Here is a 21,266-nt window from a genome sequence, read left to right on the forward strand (position 1 = left end):
CTCACCTGTTTGCACAAAACTGCACATAAAGTCTCATAAATAAAATCTCATAGCAGGAGCAGTTGAAGGTACAGTTGTATTACTGCTGCAGGTTGACACTGCGCTCAAACAGTCAGAAAATATTGACTCTCCACAGAGAATATAAAGGGCTACAATCACTTTTCTTTACTCTGTGAAAAAAAAAAAAAAAAAAAAAAAAAAAAGATGCTGCCTGGTTATTTAATCGACGATTCGCAAACAGTCAGCAAAATCAGCCATGGGATCGTATGCATTGTCCTGTTTGAAAATAAATGAGCTGCATTCGTCTGGTTGTAACTACTTCCAAGACCAGGGCAGGAAATGTTCTTTAAGTGGCAGTCGAGTGGACGATAAACGTGACCATGTACTGTATATCTGCAGGTTTTTTTGATCAATATAAATAGCTCCGCAGTTCAGATATCTGGCTTACAAAACTCACTTTCTAACCTGTTTTTCTGTTCTGAAACAAACTACAACTCCAAAAAATCTTTTTACCAACAGCTGCAAAAAGTATTCACATAAAATTATATGAAACAGTAAATTAAAGGGAGAAAACCCTCAAATTTGTGTCTGTAATCAGCAAATATTTGGTATTTGTATTCGATAAAGTACTAAAATTATGAAAATTGTTAATTATTATTATTTTTATAATATATAATAATAATTAATCAAGTAATTCAGCATTTAAGTTTCATGAAATCCTATCAATATACTTGCCATCTGTACTGTTAACTCACAGTTAAACAGGACTTATTGATTATTAATGATGAATGATTTTATCCAAAACATTATAAATAAAGTAGCTTGTGGTATTAGTATACGTTTAAGTATACTAAGAAGTATTTTTCTTGCCAGAAGGGGGGTATGAATATAAATAATGACGGTTAATTACCAATGTTTGGCTGGTGGTGGTTCATTTCCCACCCTGGTCTTTTTTTTATCTCGTCTGTCATCCGTGCAAGGCGCAGAAGTCGAAGTCGGCGAAGGCTTCCTGCTGCTCGGCGGAGAGGCTGAAAGGTTTGGAGGGAGGCGACAGGACCGGCTGGAGTCGAGTGAACTCGCTGTCGAAGTTGCTGACGTCCACGGACTCTTTGATCGACGGCAGGAACGGCGGTTTTACTTTCTTGGCCAGCAGGGCTTCCCAGTCGATGGTCTACGAGACAAAGTTCAACATAGTTATTACAGTAACAGAGTGTTGCTGCACTTTCATATGTTTTTTATGAACTGCTGACCCCAAAATTGTCTTCAATCACAATACTCTGAAGGGATTGTGGTACTTTTTATTTTAGGATTAATAGTGAAACATGTATGTAGAGAGAACATGGTGTCAAAGAAAGAGAGAGAAAGTGTTTTACCTCAAAGAATTTCTCTCCTTTCAGCTCGTTAGCGTCTCTCTCTCCAGCTCCGAGTCTTTTCAGCGGGTTCTTCTTCAGCAGCTGTAGAGAGACGGTTGGTTTGTTTTTGTTGTTTTTTTTTAGATGATAATCTGGTGGATTTAACGACCGGCTAAAGGAACAAACTGTCAAATGTATTCTAGGGCTGCAACTAACAATTATTTTGATTATCGACTATTTTGACAATTATTTTCTGGATTAATCGATTAATCATTTTGTCTGTAAAATGAAGGAAAATTGTAAAAAAAAAAAGCTCATTATAATTTTCCACAGTTGAAGATGACATTTCTTATTTTCTCACATGTAAGAAGCTGGAACCAGAAAATTATCGGCATTTTTACTGTATTATATATATGCTGTATTTTTCGTCAATATTAATTATTAAAATAGTTGCCGATACATTTTCTGTCAATCGATTAATCGACTAATTGTTGCAGCTCTGAGCAGAATATATTTTATAAGGCTGGACTTCAACAGAAAAATGCATCAAGAGTTTAAACTCTAAGTTTGGAAGAACTTCTACCAGCCAAAAATAAAATAAAATACACATATCCAACATACAGTGTACACTGAAAGTACAAATATTACACATAATCCTGATATTCAGGTTTTGATTGTTTGTGTCATGATCCACAGTGGTTTTGTCATACAGTGAGGAAATAATCTTTTCTAAAAGAGGAAATTTACGTATAAAATCAGCAGTAATTAACAGATATTTAAAAAGAGGAAACACACCTGGATTCACCTCATCATCATACTTCATGTAAAGAGTTTTATCTCTGATATTGTGTGTATTCAGCATGTTTTGGTGACTTGAGAACAACAGATTAGAGATCATAATTACTTTCTGGATGATGGAGACAGCATCTGGAGGAAGAGACCCTGGATACTGCACATCATCGTTGACGATGCTGTCGAACACCTCCTCTTCATCCTCACCAGGGAACGGAGACTAACAGCGGGGCAGAAAGATGCTCAGTTAGTGTTTCCGCAGGTGGAAATCAAGACCAGACAATAACTTAACGATGGTAGATATTTGAATTTAACATTTATAATTGACTTGCTTGATTTACAACTGTATTAGACAGTAAATTAAACTAAGATAATTTGATTATCTTAGAATATGAACAGAAAATTATTTAAAAAAACATAAAATAGACTCACTTAAACCTGCATTAACTGATTTTTCAGCCACTTGGTATCAACGGAAAGTAGTGAACACAACATCGACACCTCATCATCTTTTATATGTTGAACTTGTTAGCAAACAGTTGCTTATTTCCACATCCAGCAGTTACGGAGCAACATTATCATTCATTTGGAGTCGTGTTTCTGTCCACCTGGTGAATGTGAGTCCAATATTCACTCCCTTTTAGCTCTGTTTTTGGTCTCCACCAACTCCTGAGGGAAATATCTGGCTCTTTAGCTGCTAAATGCTCCACTATGTTCACCAGCTAGTCTACAGCTAACTGTGTCTGTCACAACCAACGCATAACACAAACACACACACTGTTATTATAAAAAAATATTAATTACAGCAGTTTTAAAGATGCTAGTGTACTTCAGGAGAGAGTGTGAGCCTTCAACTCTGTCTATTAAGAACTGAATATGTGATAATAACCTCTCCCACAAGCATCTCGAAGATGAGGACGCCCATCCCCCACCAGTCCACTGCTCGGGTGTAGTTGTCGTCCGTCAGGACCTCAGGAGCCAGAAACTCTGGAGTCCCACAGAAAGTCGAGGTCCGATCTCCATGACCCATCCCTGCCGAAATAATAACACTCTGTTACAATGAATGAATGAATGAATATTTTATTTTAAGGTAGCCGGGCTTACAAGACTCTACTTATATTACGTAGAGGCAAGAAGAACAGAACAAAAGGAAAGCAAACCAATATATGGTAATGTGTACACGTGTCAAACAGCTTATATTGAATATAAGTTAAAAAATTTAACATACAATGCTCTCATACGTTGATGTTAAGCATCCAATAAAATCTACATGTGCTGTGAAAGAAGAATTACATCACAGATAAATTAAAATTAAGAATAACTATTTTGAGTCATCAGCAGGTTTATCTTCCAGGAGTTTACTGAGTTTAAGCGGTGAATGAAACAGAAATAAAGTTGCATCAGTTGTATTTTGGCAAGAAAGAAGATGAACCTGAATGATGTACAACATGCAAAGTTATATCACCTTCTTTACAAAGTCCAAAGTCTGTGATTTTCACAAATCCATCTGCATCCATCAGCAGGTTGTCCAGCTTCAGATCTCTGTGTGAAATAATAATAATAATGATGACACTGAGATGATAAGAAGAAGAAAAGCTGCAGCTCAGCCAAAATGTTACAGAACTTACCGGTAGATGATTTTATTAAGATGCAGGAACTCTAAACCCAGCAGGACACATGCTGAATAAAACCTGCAGACAACAACAGATTTAGGATTATAATACTGGACAGAATCAAGTTCGTGGAGCCTTTAGATACCAGCAGATATGACGACAGGAAGTAGCTGTCAGGTATTTGGCTTTCAGATCGAAGCTCAAAGCGTCTTTAAAGAACAGGAGAACAGACTGACCTGGTCTGGGCCTCGGTGAAGACGTTGTTGTGGATGTGGATCATGAGGTCTCCGCCTGGTAAGTACTCCATGACGAAGCAGACGTGGTCGCTGGTCTGGAAGCAGCCGTGCAGGTTCACCAGGAACGGATGTCTGGACGCGTTGATCATCTCAAAGATCCTCTTCTCACTCATAAGGCTGCGGAGTGAACGCCTCCGATTAACACAAGCTGCTTTGGATTTTATATATTTCATAGATTTGTCTGCTACATTTCGATTATTAGACGTTGCTTGAATGTGTTACGGTGATATTACTGTTTCTTTAAGTTTTGTCTCATGTTGAGAAACATCTAGTCTCATTTCTGCTTCAGTATGACCTTCAGTCTACAGGTGAATTTACTCTGACTAGTTTAAATTCTTTGCTCAAACAAAAATGGGCCCCTAAACCCAGAGCCAGATTAACCTGCTGGGGCCTTCCAGTGCCTATTATATAGAGTGCAAACAGAAGAATAAACATGGCATCTTCAAACTAACCTGGCTCAAGGTTTGATGTGTCAAGTTGATTGAGATAATTTGATTAAACACACATTTATTATGAAAACAGGCACAATAAAAGCACAAAAACAAGCTGTAACAAGACAAGATTAGATCATATTTTAGGATTTGTTTTATCACATCAATTAATATTGTGTTCATATTTCTAAACTAATTATTAATTAATCAAATTATAACAAACTGTTGGACTGTTGGGCAGTTACCCACTTCTTCCTGTTACATCCACACCTCTGTCTCCATTTATGTTCAGACTCATTTAAGTCGCAGCAAGTGTTTAATTTGTCCTTATTATGCTGTAGTAGAATCACTAATTGGTTAATAGAGAATCCAATAAAGTTTCTTCACTCTTTTAAATAGACTTTAATGAAGTAAAATGCATTAATGGGACAGATACTTGATTAAAATGCTCTTAACAGCAAGTAAAAAAGCAATTATAAGACATTTAAAAATACCAACGGCTGACAGGTGTTAAAGACATGACCATGATGGAAAAAACTGACACATATGTTGAGATTGCAAAAAGCACAACTGGAAGAAAAATGTGCTTTTTTACCTGTGTGTGTGTGTGTGTGTGTGTGTGTGTGTGTGTGTGTGTGTGTGTTAGTCTGTTATTGATTTGTTTTAATTTTATTATTTTCACTTTGCTTCTGTACACAGAATAAAACAGGCAGACATAACAGATCACAGAATAAATAACAGTTCTAGTTACTTTAAATAAGTTTAAAGGGTCAGTTCAACCAAATTAACATGTTGATATATTTTAGCCATGGAGAGTCTGTATTATGTACTGAGGTTCAAACACCGAAACAATAGAGGTGAAGGGAATTTATGCAGCTCAACGTTGTGTAGTTTGCATAAACCCTGGTATACCTGCTGTCAGGTCTAGTTTTTTTTGTACATTGAGTGAACTGACCCTTTAAAACTTTCCAAATCCTTTCACTCACCTGTCCACTTCATCTCGAGTCACTATGTCTCTTTTTTTCAAGGCTTTGATGGCGTACAGTTTTCCTGTCTTCCTAACCTCTGCCAGCAGGACCTGGACAAAAAAAAACATTTGCAACCAACACTGAAAAAAGACGAGAAGAAGTTTTGATGGAGCTCAAATGAAAAACTATGAAGCTGTTACCTTCCCAAAGTGTCCTCTGCCCAGAACCGAAATATACTTCAAATCTTCCATCTGCATCCTTACGACAAGACAAAAACAGAAAAATAAAGCTTTACCTCTCAACTCAACTTGACATTTACTGTATGGTGGAGAGTGCACGTGTGTGTGTGTGTGTGTGTGAGTGTACTTCAGAGCAGATACGGGCTGATCTTCATTTTCTTCTGTGTTGTTTATAGATGACTGCAAACAGAAACAAAGTTTGGAACATAAATCACATCCCAACATCGATGCCAATACTTTTACAAATGTTCTTTTCTATTTCTAGTGCAGTGTTCTAGTATTTATCAGCCTTTATTAAATAAAATCACTAAATAAACTCAGTCTACAAAATGTCCATTTTTATGTTTGAGGTAGATTATGTTCATCTTAACTGAAATGCAAACCTCATCTGGGAACATTTAGGAATTGTTTTGCTTGGTCTACGGCAGTAATTTTGGTTGGTAGGTGAGATTTGTCCATCTTCCAACCATCTTCACACATTTGCTTTTTCAAATAGTAACATTTTAGAGGAGGAGAGTTTGTGTCGATCAAAGCAAATGTTTGAAAGAGCTTCTGCGACTGTTTCACTTGTTTAAATTCACTTTGGATGAAAGTAAAGAGAAAATACATCATTTTAAAATGTATCTAAACTGTATGCTGGCAGATTTATGATCACATTATTCACCAGATCTTCTTGCAGCGCAGGCACGGATGATGGTTTGTGTGCTGTGGTGATGATGGTGGGAACGTCCTCTCCCTGGTCGAGGCTGGTGGGAGACGGCTGATCCTCAGTGATGCTGAGTCTGATTACTGGAGCTTCACTGCACACGTGCAAAGAGAAAAACAAAATAACTGTATCCACTCACTGAAAAAAATATGTAAATCCATGTTTTGAATATAAGAATCCACCAACATTAAAAGAATCAGACGTCAGATTTAAATAACATTTTGAATAACAGATTTCTGCTGTTAGATATTTGTTTTTTTGGCCATAATAAAGTAGTCATAACTATGCATTGATGATGATATTTGTCATGCAATAAAACCCAAAATTCAAACAAACATATTGTTACAGAAGATGCTGCAATGCCAACTAAATCTAACACTACGTCACGTATTATATTGTATTATAACGCTGAAGATGACGTCTGACCTTGGCAGTGGAGTGGTGTTTTGAGGCTCCTTCTCGGTGGGATGCGGGGTGTCGTTGGCCACCAGGTTGGGGGTCGTACAGAGGGACGAGCTGAACGTGGTGAAGGAGCTGTAGCGAGGGACGATGCTCATCATCACATGACCCCACGTGGCAAAATTCATGTTCATCTGTGCGGCTCTGAGAAAGTTCTTCCCTGACGAAGGAAGTAAACAAACAAATCAACCGACGACGAGTAGACAGAGCGATGAACACAAACACGAGTTGTACTAAAGAAACTCTGTCAGTACCTCTCTCTTTAGTGAAGATGCATCGCTGACGTCTCAGTTTCGGCTGCCGCTCGACGACAGTGGCGATGAACTCAAGCTTTAAAATCAAGACCAGAAAAAAAAGTTGTTTTTCAGTTTTTTACAATTGTTTATAGTCAAGACTTCCAGTAAAAAACATTTGATATTGTGACAGTACAAGTAAAAACTACCTAGAAAAAAGAGAAAAACATATTTAGGGTATGAGGTTCACAAAATGACACTGAGATGGTTTGTTAGAGAAAAAAATACATTTTTTAAATGTGATATTGAATAAAAAAATAAACATTAAGGAAAAGAAAAATATGAGTAACTGTTTCAGTGCTTAAAAATTAGAATATGACAACTAGGTGATATAAAATTAAAGCTGAGTATTATTCCTCTAAACTGTGGAGTGTAAAATGAAAACAGGTTCTGCCTCATTAAATGTGTAACAGGTGGATTTTCCACATTATTTTCCAGGTAGTTTAAACATTTTCCTAACTTTTAAAAATCTAACCTTTATAAACTCAATTTTTGATGACGGAAATAATAATCTAATAATAAAAGTCTTAAGTCAAGGTTCTCTGAGAGGCTTTTTGCTCAACTCAGTCCACTCATGAAGACAGAAAATTCAGGTTTAAAGTTCTGGAAACTCATTTTGTCGTACTTTTTGAGAATTTCCACTGAAATAAAATTACCTTTTAGAATTAAAGCTTGATTGTATAGTAATCTCTGTTATGAAACCTCCAGCGGGGCGGTGTGTGTGTGTGTACCTTGGCGTAGATGAGGCCCTGTGGCTCCAGACTCAAACCCTCGGAGCGGTTCGGGTTGTCCAACATCTCCTCCAGTCGCAGGAACGTGACGGCACACATCGCCCTCCGGTCCCGCCAGAAGACGCCGATCTCCAGCTCTCGAGACTGTCGGAAACCAGCGGATAAAAGAACCATTACAGGAAGTTACCCGCACATAGAGAGTGTCTGAACCTGTGAGTTTTTGATACCAGTTTGGTTTGATTTGCTTTGAGGCTTCCAGCCAGTCTTCAGTATGACTTTTTTCATTTTGCCTGTAATATTCCAATAAACATCAACGCAGCTCACTTCTTAGATTTTACGCATATCTTGCATCTCTTCAGAAATAAACTGCTTTACTAGATCTCACAATTTGTTTTTGTTGTGTAGGTTCCCAAATTTAAATTAGAGTTTAGTAAAATAAAAAGCTGCTGTCAACGATTTCTCCACTCAGAGGGAATAAACTTCAGCAACATCTGAAATTGGATCATCAGTTTTAATTAAGTGAAACCCTGCGCTCTCTAAGCACTGAACATACCTTTATTTGTTTGTAACCCTCCTGAACATTTATTGTACTTTGTTGAAATGAGTCAGAGATTCTGTGATGAATGAATATCTGCAGGTATGAGGGAGCCACCTGCTGGTCGGAGGCAGAACTACAACAATAATAAACCACCAGAGTATCCCTGCCACAAAATGTTGTACAACAGCTCCTCCTGCTAACAGATTCTTCCTGAAACAACTGTCTCTTCATCTATTTTTCAGCAGTCACCTCTACAGCGCTGACAGTAACCTCTTTGTTAGAGCAGAATAGGACCGCGACCATAATTATGAATATCTTTATTGAAAAATCTGTTATTTTAAGGTGACGTCTTCAAATTCTTTGTTTTGTTTGACTAGCAGTTCAAAACTCAATGTAAAACACATAAAAGGAGGAAAATTCTCACATTTGAGAAGCTAGAACCAAAATGTTTTGGTTGTGGCATTTTTGCTTAATAAACGACCTAAACAATTACTCAATTATTACAACTGTTGTAAAAAAAATGTTTTAAACCTGCTGTTCTACCTGGTCACATGACTATGAACATATAATATGCTGTACGTATGAATTGATAAGGTTGTCATATTTTAATTTTCATGTCATTTTCAACTGCATTGGTGCAGAGATGTAACATTTTATTACTCTGTAGTTGACATTATGACCAGGAAAATTTCAAGAAGGTTTTACTTTGCAAACATTTATTCAAAACATTTTTTTCTGTAAATAAACAATTTAAAAAAAAGACTAAACTTCTTCATTACTTCTATTTTACTTTGCGAGGCAGCAGGATTCGAGAGATCACGCAAGAATCCATCTCGTCAGGCTTCAATCAGCGTCCTAATCTGATCTCATGAATCCAGCTGCCTCGCCAGGTAAGACGGTGATAGACAGATGGTTCATCCAATCACCTGCGAGGTATTTTGTGAAAGTGCCTTCCCTTTTCCCAAACAGCGTCCCAGGACGACTTCTCAGATGGTTCTGTGTAACAAACCATCTGGTGTGTCAGGTTATATTCTATCTAAGAAACTTTAAGGTTCTCCCGTGACTGAGTTATACGCTGATATATTTGGAGACAGTATTCAGTCAAACTACCTGCAATTTTCTATTGATCTGATACAGCGGGATATCTTTTACAAATGTAACTCTTCATATGTGCGTGTGTTTCCTGTCTGTCCTGCTCTGTGCCTTTGTACAGTCTATAAGGTCCTGTGGTTGCTGTATTATGTGTGTCAGCATATACAGTATTACTACAGCCTGTAAGCTGCTGATGCTGTTTGTATCTGCGCCAATGTCACTGAGGCGGCATGTACATTTATCATACAAGGAGAACATGTCGACTTTGATCTTGTTTCCTCTAGCCTGCCAGGAGCACCGCCGCGGGGGAGGGAACAATATTGCGATGGCGACTTATTTCTGTAATTCGACTAATTTCAGGTTCAGGGATGATTAGAGGCTGGGCGAGGGACGTAAAAACATTCGGTTTTTGGAATATGTTTTTGTGCATGAAAACATCCTGGTGTCTGCAAGTATGTCCTGAGTTATATACAGTAGCATTTAGTCAATAAAACCCAAAATATTATGTGTAACAAGAGCTTACAAACACATCTTACAGTCTTCTACAGTGAACAGTTTGACACCTGAGCCTCCTTCACTTGCAGAAGAAGACTGTGATATGCATTTCAAAGGTCAGAAAAGCTCCAAAGTACTTTGCAACATAAATGTTTCCAAAGGTCAAGAATAAAGTTATATGCTCAAAAGCTATGATCATAAACAATGTAATAATGATCTACGTGCTGATATAAAAGTTCATGTGCGACAACGGTAACACTGATGAAGTTATATAGACCAGAATGGCCAGAAGCCAAATTTGGGTTTATCGTCGACTGCAGGGGAAAGTGACAGAAAGTGATCGAGATGTGAAGGAGTCAAAGACTGTTTACAGGAGCTGGATTCATTATGTTCCATGTAAACATCGTATACTGAATAAATTAAAACTAGGATGTGTTTCAACTAGGGCTCAAACTCCAACAACTGTTTTCATTATTGATTAATCTGCAGATTATTTTCTAGATTAATTGTTGGAGCTGTTTAGAGCTCCAACAATTAATCTGTTAGCTGTCAACTATTACATTAATCGCCAACTATTTCGATAATTTTGAGTAATTCTTTTAAAAAAAAAGTCTGAATTCTCTGGTTCCAGCTTCTCTAATGTGAATATTTTCTGGTTTCTTCAGTCCTCCAAAGTAAACTGAATATCTTTGGTTTGTGGACTGTTGGCCGGGACAAAACAAGACATTTGAAGACATCATCTTGGGCTTTTGAAAACAGTGATCGAGATTTTTCACCATTTTTTGGACGAAACAAGTAATGGACTAATCAAGAAAATAATCGACAGATTAATTTATAATGAAAATAAACGTTAGTTGCAGTCCGAGATCTGTAAAACACTGAAAAAATGTGAAAATGATCCTTTCCTACAGCCCAAGGTAATGTCATCAAATATCTTTTTTTGTCTCCCTGACAGACTAAAACCCAAAGAAAATCAGTTCACTACAATGTAGGACGCTGAAAAGAATCATATTCTCATAATTAAAAACCTGGAATCATCAAATGTTTGGCATTTTTCTTGAAGAAACGACTTAAAACGATGAATCGATTATCAGAATAGTTGCAGATAAATTTTCCGTCGATTGACTCACTGGCTGACTGCATGTCTGCGGCTGAACTCACCCGCTCCAGCTGGATGCAGAACGTCTGATCCCAGCTCAGTCTGCTGACGGCCGCCCAGCGTGTCCGGCCAACCACTTGGCCGTCCAGCCTGAGAACGGCGTTGATCTCTGCTGTGGGACATAAAGTAACACGTGACCGAGACCGTCGTGAAACCGATGAGATAAAGAGTCTCTGTGAGGCTGAACTTTCAGTCGTCCTCATCACAACTAGCTTGGAGCCAATCACGGTCCAGTATGCAACTTATACAAGTGTGATCAATATTTTATGTCTACTATTTTAACCTTTCAAACTAAAAATACTTGCATATTCATAGATTATTTTTGTGGAAAAACAAGACACGAATCATATTTTTATATCTTAAAACATGTCTGGAGGGAATATTTGAGGCACAGCGGTGGTTCCAGCTAAATCCTCAAGTGAGCGTGTGTAGGCCTTGGTGTCAGTTGAGTAATATTAATTGAGGTTGGTGATTATCAACTCATAAAATGGATTGAATCAATCATTTTCAAACTACATATGTGGATTAACACCAACAGGAAGGAAACGAGATTAAGACAAATATAAAAGTTGAAAATGTGTTATTTAGAGGTTAAATCGCTACAATTTCACCAAGTATTCACACCCATAACCTTCCTTTTACCTCTACTAAGTAGTACTCAGCCGTTTTAGCTTCTGACTCCCAAAAAACATCTTTGTAAGTTGTGATCAAAGGGAGTACAGTGACAGCAAATAGTCATTTTTAAAGAGAAATAAACAAAGTACTCAGGACTCAGAGCGCCTTGGATTTTCTTTCCTGTTTTGAACAATCGTCCTGTTTCCGACGCAGAGACGCATATTGAGTTTATACTTGTTAATCGAGTATAATGTTTTCTGCTCAATTTAGAGGAAATAGCTAGGAAATGTCATGCCATTTAGTAAATGACTTTTTGAGATGACATAGCCTCCTTCCACCATCGAGGGCAGAAGACATAATGTAATAAAATGTAAGTATACTATTAGTAATTTTAGATTAACCTTTATACATGTATTTCAGACTTTATAACAAGCGTATGTTACAATCGAGTCAAACTAATCCAACGTTTGACAAAATAACAGCATACAACTAAGCAAACTCCATGCACCGATGAAGAACTTAAGTTGCTATTGAAAGCCCTGGAAACAGCTCGTATATGGACATTGAGTTTAGATTATTTTTATCAAACTTGTATTCATATCTAAACATGCTTTTAATTCACTTAAACTCATGTTCATATACTGTCAAATGAACAAACGTGTGTTTATACTTCATTACCTATACTTCCTTGCTTTTCAGTGTTTTACTATTTTATTAAATGTCATTTTTAAGGTCTTACTGTTGCTATAATATCATTCATATTCATTATTCATGCACGTTTTGCAGCTGCAAGAATCAAATTTTGCTTGAGTGATCAATAATATTTCATGTTACTGTATGTTCAGTAGAAAACACGACTGGGAAACAACTCAAAAAAAAAATCAAAATGGCTTAAAAATGCAAAATGGCCACTGACCACAGGGTCCGTCCATCCTGTGAGCAGCTGGTGAACCGTCCTCAGAGGGACTCGGAGGGTTTTCCTGCTCCAAGTCTGTCAGAGGTTTCAGTAAATCTTCACATCCAAGAAGCTTCACTTCAAGTTTCCCTGAAAAATAATGAAGAAAAGTTCATTTTGACTTAAATAATAGAATATTCCACTCTCAATTTACAATGAGGACGTCTACTAAATTAAATTATATCAAGTGTAAAAGCAGGATTCTGCAGCATTTCTTCTTACTACAGTGAATAGTTAAACCTTACAGCATGAAACTATGTGTCTTTCTAAATGGTAAACAGTAATGAATCTCCGTTAAGACAGTTGAACCGAGCGAACACAGCATTTTAAAATAAAACCTTTGATTTGTCAGCATGAATAAATCTTCCAGACTCAAAGTCTCTAATCATCGCTGTCTGGAGCTGCACACTGAGTATTCACATCCTCATTTTCTTCATTTCGCTGTAGTGCTAACAGCTGTGGAGCAGAAAATCACCCCGAGTGTTTTCACCGCTCTGAGACTCGCTCTCATTATTCGCTGCCAACAGAGCAACTCCGGGATTTGTCTCCTTGTTACATCATCAAAAGGCTTTTTTCACCTTTTTTTTTTTTCTTTTTTTCCTCCACCTCATGCAGGGGAGAGAAACTGACTTACAACTGAACCATCCAAAACCAACAGATTACATGTGCTGATTATATAGTGCCAGAAGTCAGCGTATGATAAATCACGTTTAAACACTAGGGGATCTGTGATACTACAGAGAAAAGCCTGTGAAAAAAAATCAACTTGCAATGTGTTTTTAGAGGGAAAACATTGTTTTGGTAATTACTGAACAAGGTAAACTGCTGCTGTGCAGAATCCCTGACCTACAAATTAGGCTGAATATGAGAGACAATGTTATACTTAATTAGATTTGAACACATTTTAAGTATCAGCATGGCCTTCTTTCTCACACAGACAGACTTATTTAAATATTTTAAGTGTCTGAAAACTCACCCATGTGGAAAAATTCATTTCCAGACACATTTAAAAACATTTTCAGCCTGATGTTTTTTTTTATGTCAGCACTGTTCAAAAGCAGCACAATCTCTACCAGTTAAAGAGGCCGGTCTAATGGAGAAGATGGACGGGGATGTGGACAGGGGGCATCCGGATCTGGGGTTTTGGGGAGACTTGGGTGGTCCCAATGATGAGTCGACCTCTCCGCCAGGCTGCTCTTGAGACTCCTGGCTCTTTTCCTTCAGGCATTTGTCCAGGGACAACCGCAGAAGATCCAGCTTCTGGGAGGACTCCTGCACCCGGGACTGAGCCTGGCGGGAGGATAAACAATGTGTTGTTATATTTGGTCTTTTTAAAACACACAGTTGTTTGGTATTTTGGGACAGGATTAGTATTGCTCCAGTTTCCCTGTCAGACATAAACATATTTTCAGCTTTTATCAAATATCAGTATTTTAGCTAAACAGTTTCATACTTGTATGATACATAGATTAATCATGACCAAACCTTACAAAAACTTTATTTTCTTTGCATATTTTATGTTTTCAGTTACTTCCTTGAGACCTTTAAAGGGATTTTGCAGATTGTAGCTCATTTAATACAAAAAATTAACATTACTGCTGACTATTTCTGAAAGCATAATGTAGCCTTTCATATTTGTTTATATTTTGATCCACGCAAGCGACATGGCTCTCAGGCCTCCACTTTGGTCCAGATTCAAACAACTCATCAACTTTTGTTTACTGCCAGGAAAGTCTGTACAAACATTCATGGTCCCCAGATGATGAATCCTTTGGACTTCAGTGATTCTCTCAGTTTTCCTCTATCAGGCAGGTTGACATTTGTGATTCAAAGTGAAATACCTTAACAAGTATTAGATAGATTGCCACATGTGTTTTTACTTATACAGTGAAATAGCTCAACTTCTACTTAATGGACTGGCACCAGTTTTTCTGCCAATATTCATGGTTCCCAGACAATTAATCAATACCTTTGGTGATCACTTGGTTTTTCCTGTAGCGTCACCATCAGTTGACCTTTTACAGATATATGTATTACCATGAAATTCAGTTCAGACGTTAAATGGAAATATTCTAGATGTCTTGTGCATCATCTAATACACATTTCCCTGAAATTCATCCTCACAGATTTTTAGATTTTGGGACTTGGTACTAATATTAAAAATTTAAATTTTGTGGGTTTTAACAGAATTTGGCTGCACAGCATGATGCCATGTCATTTAACAGTTAAATTGCTAAACCATGGAACAATAATGAACTGCAGACTTGATGTTAACTGTGATAGATTACACAACTCAAGCAAGAGTCTACTAAATTATTTTTATACATTAAAATAAATGGAAACTATTGGTTCCCTGAAAAGAAGGAAAAACATTTTAAAAACAGCTGAGCGTGGACGGTCATTCTCGACCTTGGAAACAGCATTTAACAAAAAAAAAAAGAGGGCTGAACCATTGTGGTCATTTTAGGTTAAATATATTTTCCTTCCTCTGGTTTTGAAGAGCTGATAACACTGAGAGAAGTTCATCATTCTGGTTTCAGTTTAGAGTTTTTATGCCCCAAGATGACCTAAAGGCTGTTTCAGAGGCTTTTTCCACCCTGACAGTAATCCAGTTTAGGAAAAAAAATGAATTCTTGTTGAAGTTTCTGACATGAAAATGAGCAGTTTTAAAATATTGAATATGAGCTCAAATCCCTAAATATCTGTATCGACATCTTTTCTTTAGCTGGTTGAAAAGGCCAGTGTTAGAAGGCAAATATCTGCAAATGTTGCTAAAGTTTTACACAATTTCCAAACTTGGTAACAATCATAAACCATAACATTACACGCCTGCATACACTACTGCCAGTCTGTATCTATTTTTAAGTCAAATCAACATGATGGCTCCTCTGATCTAGAGCTACTTGAAAACTGATTGAGATGACTACCTCAGCCAGTGCCTTCTGGTCAAGCGATGAGATTCCCACCAGCTGCTTCACCACATCTTTGGCCAGCACCAACGCATCCTTCTCTCTCTGCATGTAGTGCTGCAACTCCGCTAATCGGGCGTCCACAGGACTGACAGCGAGTGGAGAGATCCCTGAGAGAGAGAGAGAGAGAGAGAGAGGGAGGGTGAGAGAGGCTGTAAAAGCACTTCAACCCATTTCAGTATGAAGGCATTCATTTCAGAAGAGCTACAGATCCTCATAGAGCCTCACTGAAACTCTTTTCATTCCCGCAATCAATATTTATAGAGCTGAAGTGAGTCCTTTTTCTCTAAAATGTCATTGTGCTCCAGGCAAACGTCTTAACATTACATTTGTTACATTTCTGGCATTTATGTGACACTTATCTAAAATATATAAAAGCCCTAAATAGCGAGAAAAAGATGAAAATTTCACATGTTGCAAAGTTAATATAACAAGACACCAATTAACATTTTCTGAGCATGTTTGTATGGTTTTTTGCAATGCTATCGTGCCTCTAGAGATGCAAGTGTCCATCGGTCAGTCCTCCACTTTGCTCTAGGCTGAAATAGCTCAGCAACTACTGGATGGATTGCCATGAAATTTTGTGCAGACGTTCATGGTCCCCAGAGAATCTTACTGACTTTGGTGTTCCTCCATCACCACCGTGAAGTTTATATTTGTGGTTTTAAGTGAAATGTCTCAACTATTAAATGGATTGCCATGAAATTTGGACATTTATGTTTCCTCCTAAGGATCAAACACTTTGATTTTCCCCTGACTTTTCATTTAGCGTCATCATCAGGTCTAAAATTTTAAACAACCAAATATCTGCAAAACTAATAACATTCCCCAAAGCCTCAGATGTACTTATCCTAATTAGCTACTTAGCAAATGTTAGCATGCTAACACAATCGGGATTGCAACGATCGATTAGTAGTTTGGTCTACAAAATGTCAGAAAAATGTCAATGGCTGTTTCCCAAAGTCCAGGATGTATGGTAAAATGTCTTTTGTTGTCCCGACCAACAGTCCCAACCCAAAGATATTCAGTTTTTTATCATAGAAGACTAAAGAAATCAGAAAATATTTACATTTAAGAAGCTAGAATCATAGAATTTTAGTATTTTTCCTTTAAAAATTACTCAAAACGATTTACTGATTATCAAAATAGTTGCTGATTAATTATTTTTTAGTTGATTGACTAATCATTGCAGCTCTAAACTAAATGTTAGAACACTAACAGACTAAACTAAGATGGTAAACACGGTTTACAAACATTAGACCTGCTAAACATCAGCATACTTGCATTGTCATTGTGAGCATGTTAGCAAGCTGACATTAGCATTTAGCTCAAGGTCACTGCACCTAACTACAGCCTCACACAGCCGCTAGCATGGCTGCAGACCCTTAGTCTTGTTCATATGGTAAATAGCATTAATTCTGTACCTAATTTCTCAACATTTGTAGTCAGGTTATGCATCTGCTTAAAGTGAGCGCAAAGTTTTAGCGGTGCTGCTCACTACAGGCAAAAACAGCAGTTATTTCACCTAGAGCTGCAAAGATTAGCAGATTAATTGAATTATTTATTAACAAATAATTATTTTAGGAACAGTTTATATTTGAGAAAGATTAAGGCAACCATTTTGATAATCGAATCATTGTTTTAGTCATCTATAGGCAAAAATGTCAAACATAAGTTTAAGAATTTAAAGCCTTTTTTTGTCACACATGATAGCAAACTAGTTATCTTTTGTTTTCGGACTTTTGGTCGGACAAAACAACACATAAAGATGAAATTATATTAACTTTTATCTTAATTATAATGCCCATTTCCACTATTTTCTGACAAAGCAGTCCTCTATTAAACCTCTTTTTGATTGTGTTACTTTTCCTGAGTAGAGGTGATAAATATGTGAACGAAGCAGTGAGTAGCAATGAGTGTAATGAGGCCCTAATGAATTAACATTTGCATTTTCATGTATAGCTGACACTTGGATATGGTGAATTAAACTGCCTGCAATGGTTGAGAAGGCTTAAGCTTCCTGCAGATCAAACAACATCATAAAGAATCAATCATGAGGAAAGGAGGTCGGGGGTCAGGGAAAGGAAATATGAGCCGAGGAAATGAGGTACAAGAGTTACTGGACTCGTATTTCATATCGTTTTACTTTCAAGCCAGGACTCCTTTTGTCATTTTTTTAGTTTCAGAGCTTTCACATGGCACATATCTCATTTTAGGGTTAAATGTCACATTTACTCTCTGTCTCTGTTAATGCTGCCAGAATGGTTTCACTTTCCGCATTATACAAATAACACCCACGAAGATGGCAGTTGGCAGGAAGCGTAGTTTCAACCAATGTGGCTTTTTGATACTAGCTCTGATATTTGTGAACTGAAGTTGCTAATAGGCGATATTTTCCTCTGTTACTCAGTATCTTTGAACTTGACTTTTTTTTTTTTTTTTTTTTTTTTTTTTACAAATCAAAGACCATCTTTTTGGAGTTTTGTGACAGTTAAACTCTACACTGAAACCAAATTATTTTGCAGCTTGTTACAACAGGTCGACCCATACCACCACACCTAGTCAGTTAGAGGAAAGCTCGGGCATGTTTATACCCAATAATAACTGAATGATTCATTTTCAAACAACATATTAGGATTAACACCGGCAGGAAGTAAACAAGATTAAGACTGGTGTTGTTGGGCAAAGGTCCTCGAGATACATCAACTATAAAAGCTTGAAAACTGTTATTTAGGGGTCTCACTGTTTCAATTTCACAAAGTATTCATATTCATAAGTTATGGTCCTCCAAAACGGAAAGAGGACAGTGACCTCTGACAGCAGACAGTCATTTTCTAAGAGAAACAAGGGAGGTTTTAATCCCCCAAAGCAAATAAAATAACATATGTAGAGACATACAGTATGTGCTGGAGAGCTGATTTGATTTCTGATTTCTTTACCAGATGCTGAGGCTTCTTCCAGCTCGAACTCCCAACACATTTGTAATGATTTAATGAGCTTTGGAGGTTCAAAAGTCTTTTTTTCAAGCCAACAAATGATATTAAGAGTTTTATTATTCCAATATGTTGTTGTCTATTATGTTTTCACTTCTTATTTCTGGTAGATTTCTGTTTTAATGAGCCAGTCAACTCACTCACATTTAGAAAATCTAACTGTAACTAAAAAGCCATAAATTGTATCACAGATGTGTCGATGTTGTTGCAGTTGCTACTGGTGACAGACAGAATTTGATGACTGTAATAAATGATTTCATGTCTCTTTCAAGCTAATTAACATACTAGGAGAAGCTCAGAGGCTGTGCGTATCCATAATTTTAGAAGGAGAGAATGTAAAAGAAATTCTGACAATTAATGTCCTTTTAAAATGTGCTTTTTCACATCCTGTGACCCTCTTAGGGACTCTTGGCCCAATGATTCTGACCTCCATGAGTGGAGCTGTTTTGGTTACTGCCATCATCTCCGCCGCCGCCGCCGCTGCTGCTGCTGCTACCAGCCTGGGTGACTTTGATAATCTGCAGTCGGATCAGCTCGATCTTGGAGCGGCTATCCTGCAGCATCTGCTGAGCTGTGGACAACATCTGATCCTGGATAACGACATCACATCAAGAGACAATAAGCCCCACTTCAACACCGCGCTTTACCCCCCCCATGGACAGGTCAGCTGGGATGGGAGCACATTCACAAACAACACACTGACTGAGCCATAGTTTATCATAACAAGTGGCAGAACAGGAGGAAATCACCGGCAACAGAGCTGGGCTACGTGCAAACACAACTCATTTTCATACGGGACAAAAACAAGTGCCAAAGAGAAGATGGAATAAGTGAGAACAACATGTTCACATCAGCTGGAAACAGTATGACTTTGCACTTCACTAACCTCAGGGTGATGCTCGTACTCCTTGCTGAATAAGGACTAATTTGTCATCCTCTGTGGAGGTGGAGCGGGGACTTCTCAGGTTGCGCCTCTCCACCTTCACTATCCTTGAAACACAACAAGTCCCCTGATGTTATGGTGCGTTCACACACACACACACACACTCTGACTGAGAGCTCTTCTGATGCGGCTCCTACATCTTGAGGTCCTGGATCACACAGCCTGTCCTCCTGTTTGTTTTTGCCTCCCTGCAGCCTGCTCTGCAACATCCCCTTCCCGCTGCATCCTCATCATCCGCTCTGTAACCAAATCCCTCTCTCCCTCTCTCTCTCTCTCTCTCGCTCTGTCTCTCTTTTATGGGGGGGTTTTCTGCAGGGGGACGGCAGAGTTCCTCTCCGGTGCCAGCACTGCTGCTGCTGCTAGTCTGATAGTGTTGATCGCCTGCTCTGGGCTCGGCATTGGCCGCTGCATGACCACATGCTCCTGTGCTGTCACCAACCAAAAGACAAACACAGAGCTGCTGCTGCTGCTCTCTTCGGGACAAGGCAGAAACCAGCCTGCAGGGTCTAGGAGGTTTGTTTAACATGCTCTGACAAGGAGGGGTGTGAGAGACATAAATAATAACCATGATGATAGCAGTCAACATATATACAGGAGGTGGGGGAATGTAAGAGTAACTGCTGGTGTCCTGAACATGATCTTGGACATATGGGTTTACTGACAAACACAGTGTGATTTTTTTTCCAAGCTCTGCATGTACATGTATGTACCCTTGTCAGCATGACTACATGACAGCTTTTGAGGCTGCTGTTGTCCTCTTCTTGTCAGCTGTGTGTTGTCCTGTTTAAATGAGAGTGGAGACCGGTGAGCTCAAGTTGACGAGCGATTGATTGATTGAAAGCCATTAATATGAGTTACATGTCGACATGAAAAGACACACTTGAACAGACTGTAATTTCTCACCGTGCACTTGTCGTAATTAAGCTATTACACGTCCACTAGCTTTAACCCGTTAAGCGACCGTCTTAGCCTTGCTGGCACGACTGTGGATTTTGTCCCCCCCATCACTTACATTGTAAGTGCATTATGGAGGGATCCTGTAATGGTCAGTATGAAAAACAGGAATGACTATAGCAAGAAAAAAAAACTATTTCAATGTTCATTTTGAAGAGTTGTAAACCCGTCCTTTAACTACACAGGTAGGCTACTTCGGTTTTCCTCACAAAATAGGCGAACGTGGCTTTGTTGATAAACACAATGAATGAGTACGCCAGCCAACTGGACATATTCTCGACATAAACGTCTTGTATATTCGGCTTTTTTCTTACCTAAAATAAACAATTCGCTCGGGCCTAACGGGCTAATTAGCACTGACCACCACCAAATGAGACTCCTACTTCCAACTGACATTCAGCATCTTTTTTTATAAGTGCGCAAGTGCGGAGAGTCGGTCCAACTGAAGGTTTGGCCTGGCCTGAATAAACGCATTTTTTTGTGGGCGAAATTTTATTTGGAAAACAGTAATGTTTTGAATGTATTTCACAATTTGAGGTTTGGATCAATTTGGGTGTCGTTTTGAGAAAGGAGAGAGTAGTAAATCAGCAAATTGGAGCGGAGTAGTGAGACCTACTTTGAGAGGCGGAGCTCGTCTCTGCTCCACTCGGCGAGGCGCGTTCGTAATGAAAGG

The 21,266-nt window shown here is 38.2% G+C and overlaps 1 protein-coding gene across 3 annotated transcripts; it reads right to left on the reverse strand.

The window, feature by feature from the left end:
* Positions 1-62: 62 nt before the first annotated feature.
* On the reverse strand, positions 63-21,154 carry LOC137169411 (serine/threonine-protein kinase N2-like). Of its 3 annotated transcripts, XR_010924456.1 has the most exons (23): positions 20,908-21,154; positions 20,543-20,676; positions 19,583-20,419; positions 19,124-19,286; positions 15,662-15,813; positions 13,808-14,024; positions 12,696-12,824; positions 11,167-11,276; positions 7,881-8,024; positions 7,111-7,186; positions 6,824-7,016; positions 6,356-6,491; positions 5,819-5,871; positions 5,653-5,710; positions 5,471-5,562; positions 3,994-4,170; positions 3,773-3,835; positions 3,610-3,686; positions 3,034-3,176; positions 2,257-2,364; positions 1,374-1,454; positions 911-1,171; positions 63-170 (listed from the first exon to the last, which is right to left on the reverse strand). XR_010924456.1 is itself a non-coding variant. In XM_067572588.1 (22 exons), the coding sequence occupies exons 4-22, from the start codon at positions 19,278-19,280 to the stop codon at positions 968-970; spliced, it is 2,367 nt and encodes a 788-aa protein (XP_067428689.1). In that variant the 5' UTR covers positions 19,281-19,286; positions 19,583-20,419; positions 20,543-20,676; positions 20,908-21,154; the 3' UTR covers positions 63-967. The 3 variants fall into 3 exon arrangements, 2 of the variants coding, with proteins under 2 accessions (XP_067428689.1, XP_067428674.1); XM_067572588.1 differs by having other exon boundaries at positions 63-1,171; positions 11,167-11,273; XM_067572573.1 differs by having other exon boundaries at positions 63-1,171.
* Positions 21,155-21,266: the final 112 nt, after the last annotated feature.

Source organism: Thunnus thynnus, chromosome 2, assembly GCF_963924715.1.
Source record: "Thunnus thynnus chromosome 2, fThuThy2.1, whole genome shotgun sequence".
In the NCBI taxonomy this organism is placed as follows: domain Eukaryota; kingdom Metazoa; phylum Chordata; class Actinopteri; order Scombriformes; family Scombridae; genus Thunnus; species Thunnus thynnus.

Bases quoted from the DNA above. Each gene is read 5' to 3' on its own strand.
- LOC137169411 (XM_067572573.1), bottom strand. From the start codon at position 19,280: ATGTTGTCCACAGCTCAGCAGATGCTGCAGGATAGCCGCTCCAAGATC. The intron at 14,025-15,661 runs GTAGTCATCTCA...TCCTCCCGCCAG, and splicing joins ACCAGAAGGCACTGGCTGAG to GCTCAGTCCCGGGTGCAGGA. The intron at 7,187-7,880 runs GTACACACACAC...TTGATTTTAAAG, and splicing joins AGGGCCTCATCTACGCCAAG to CTTGAGTTCATCGCCACTGT.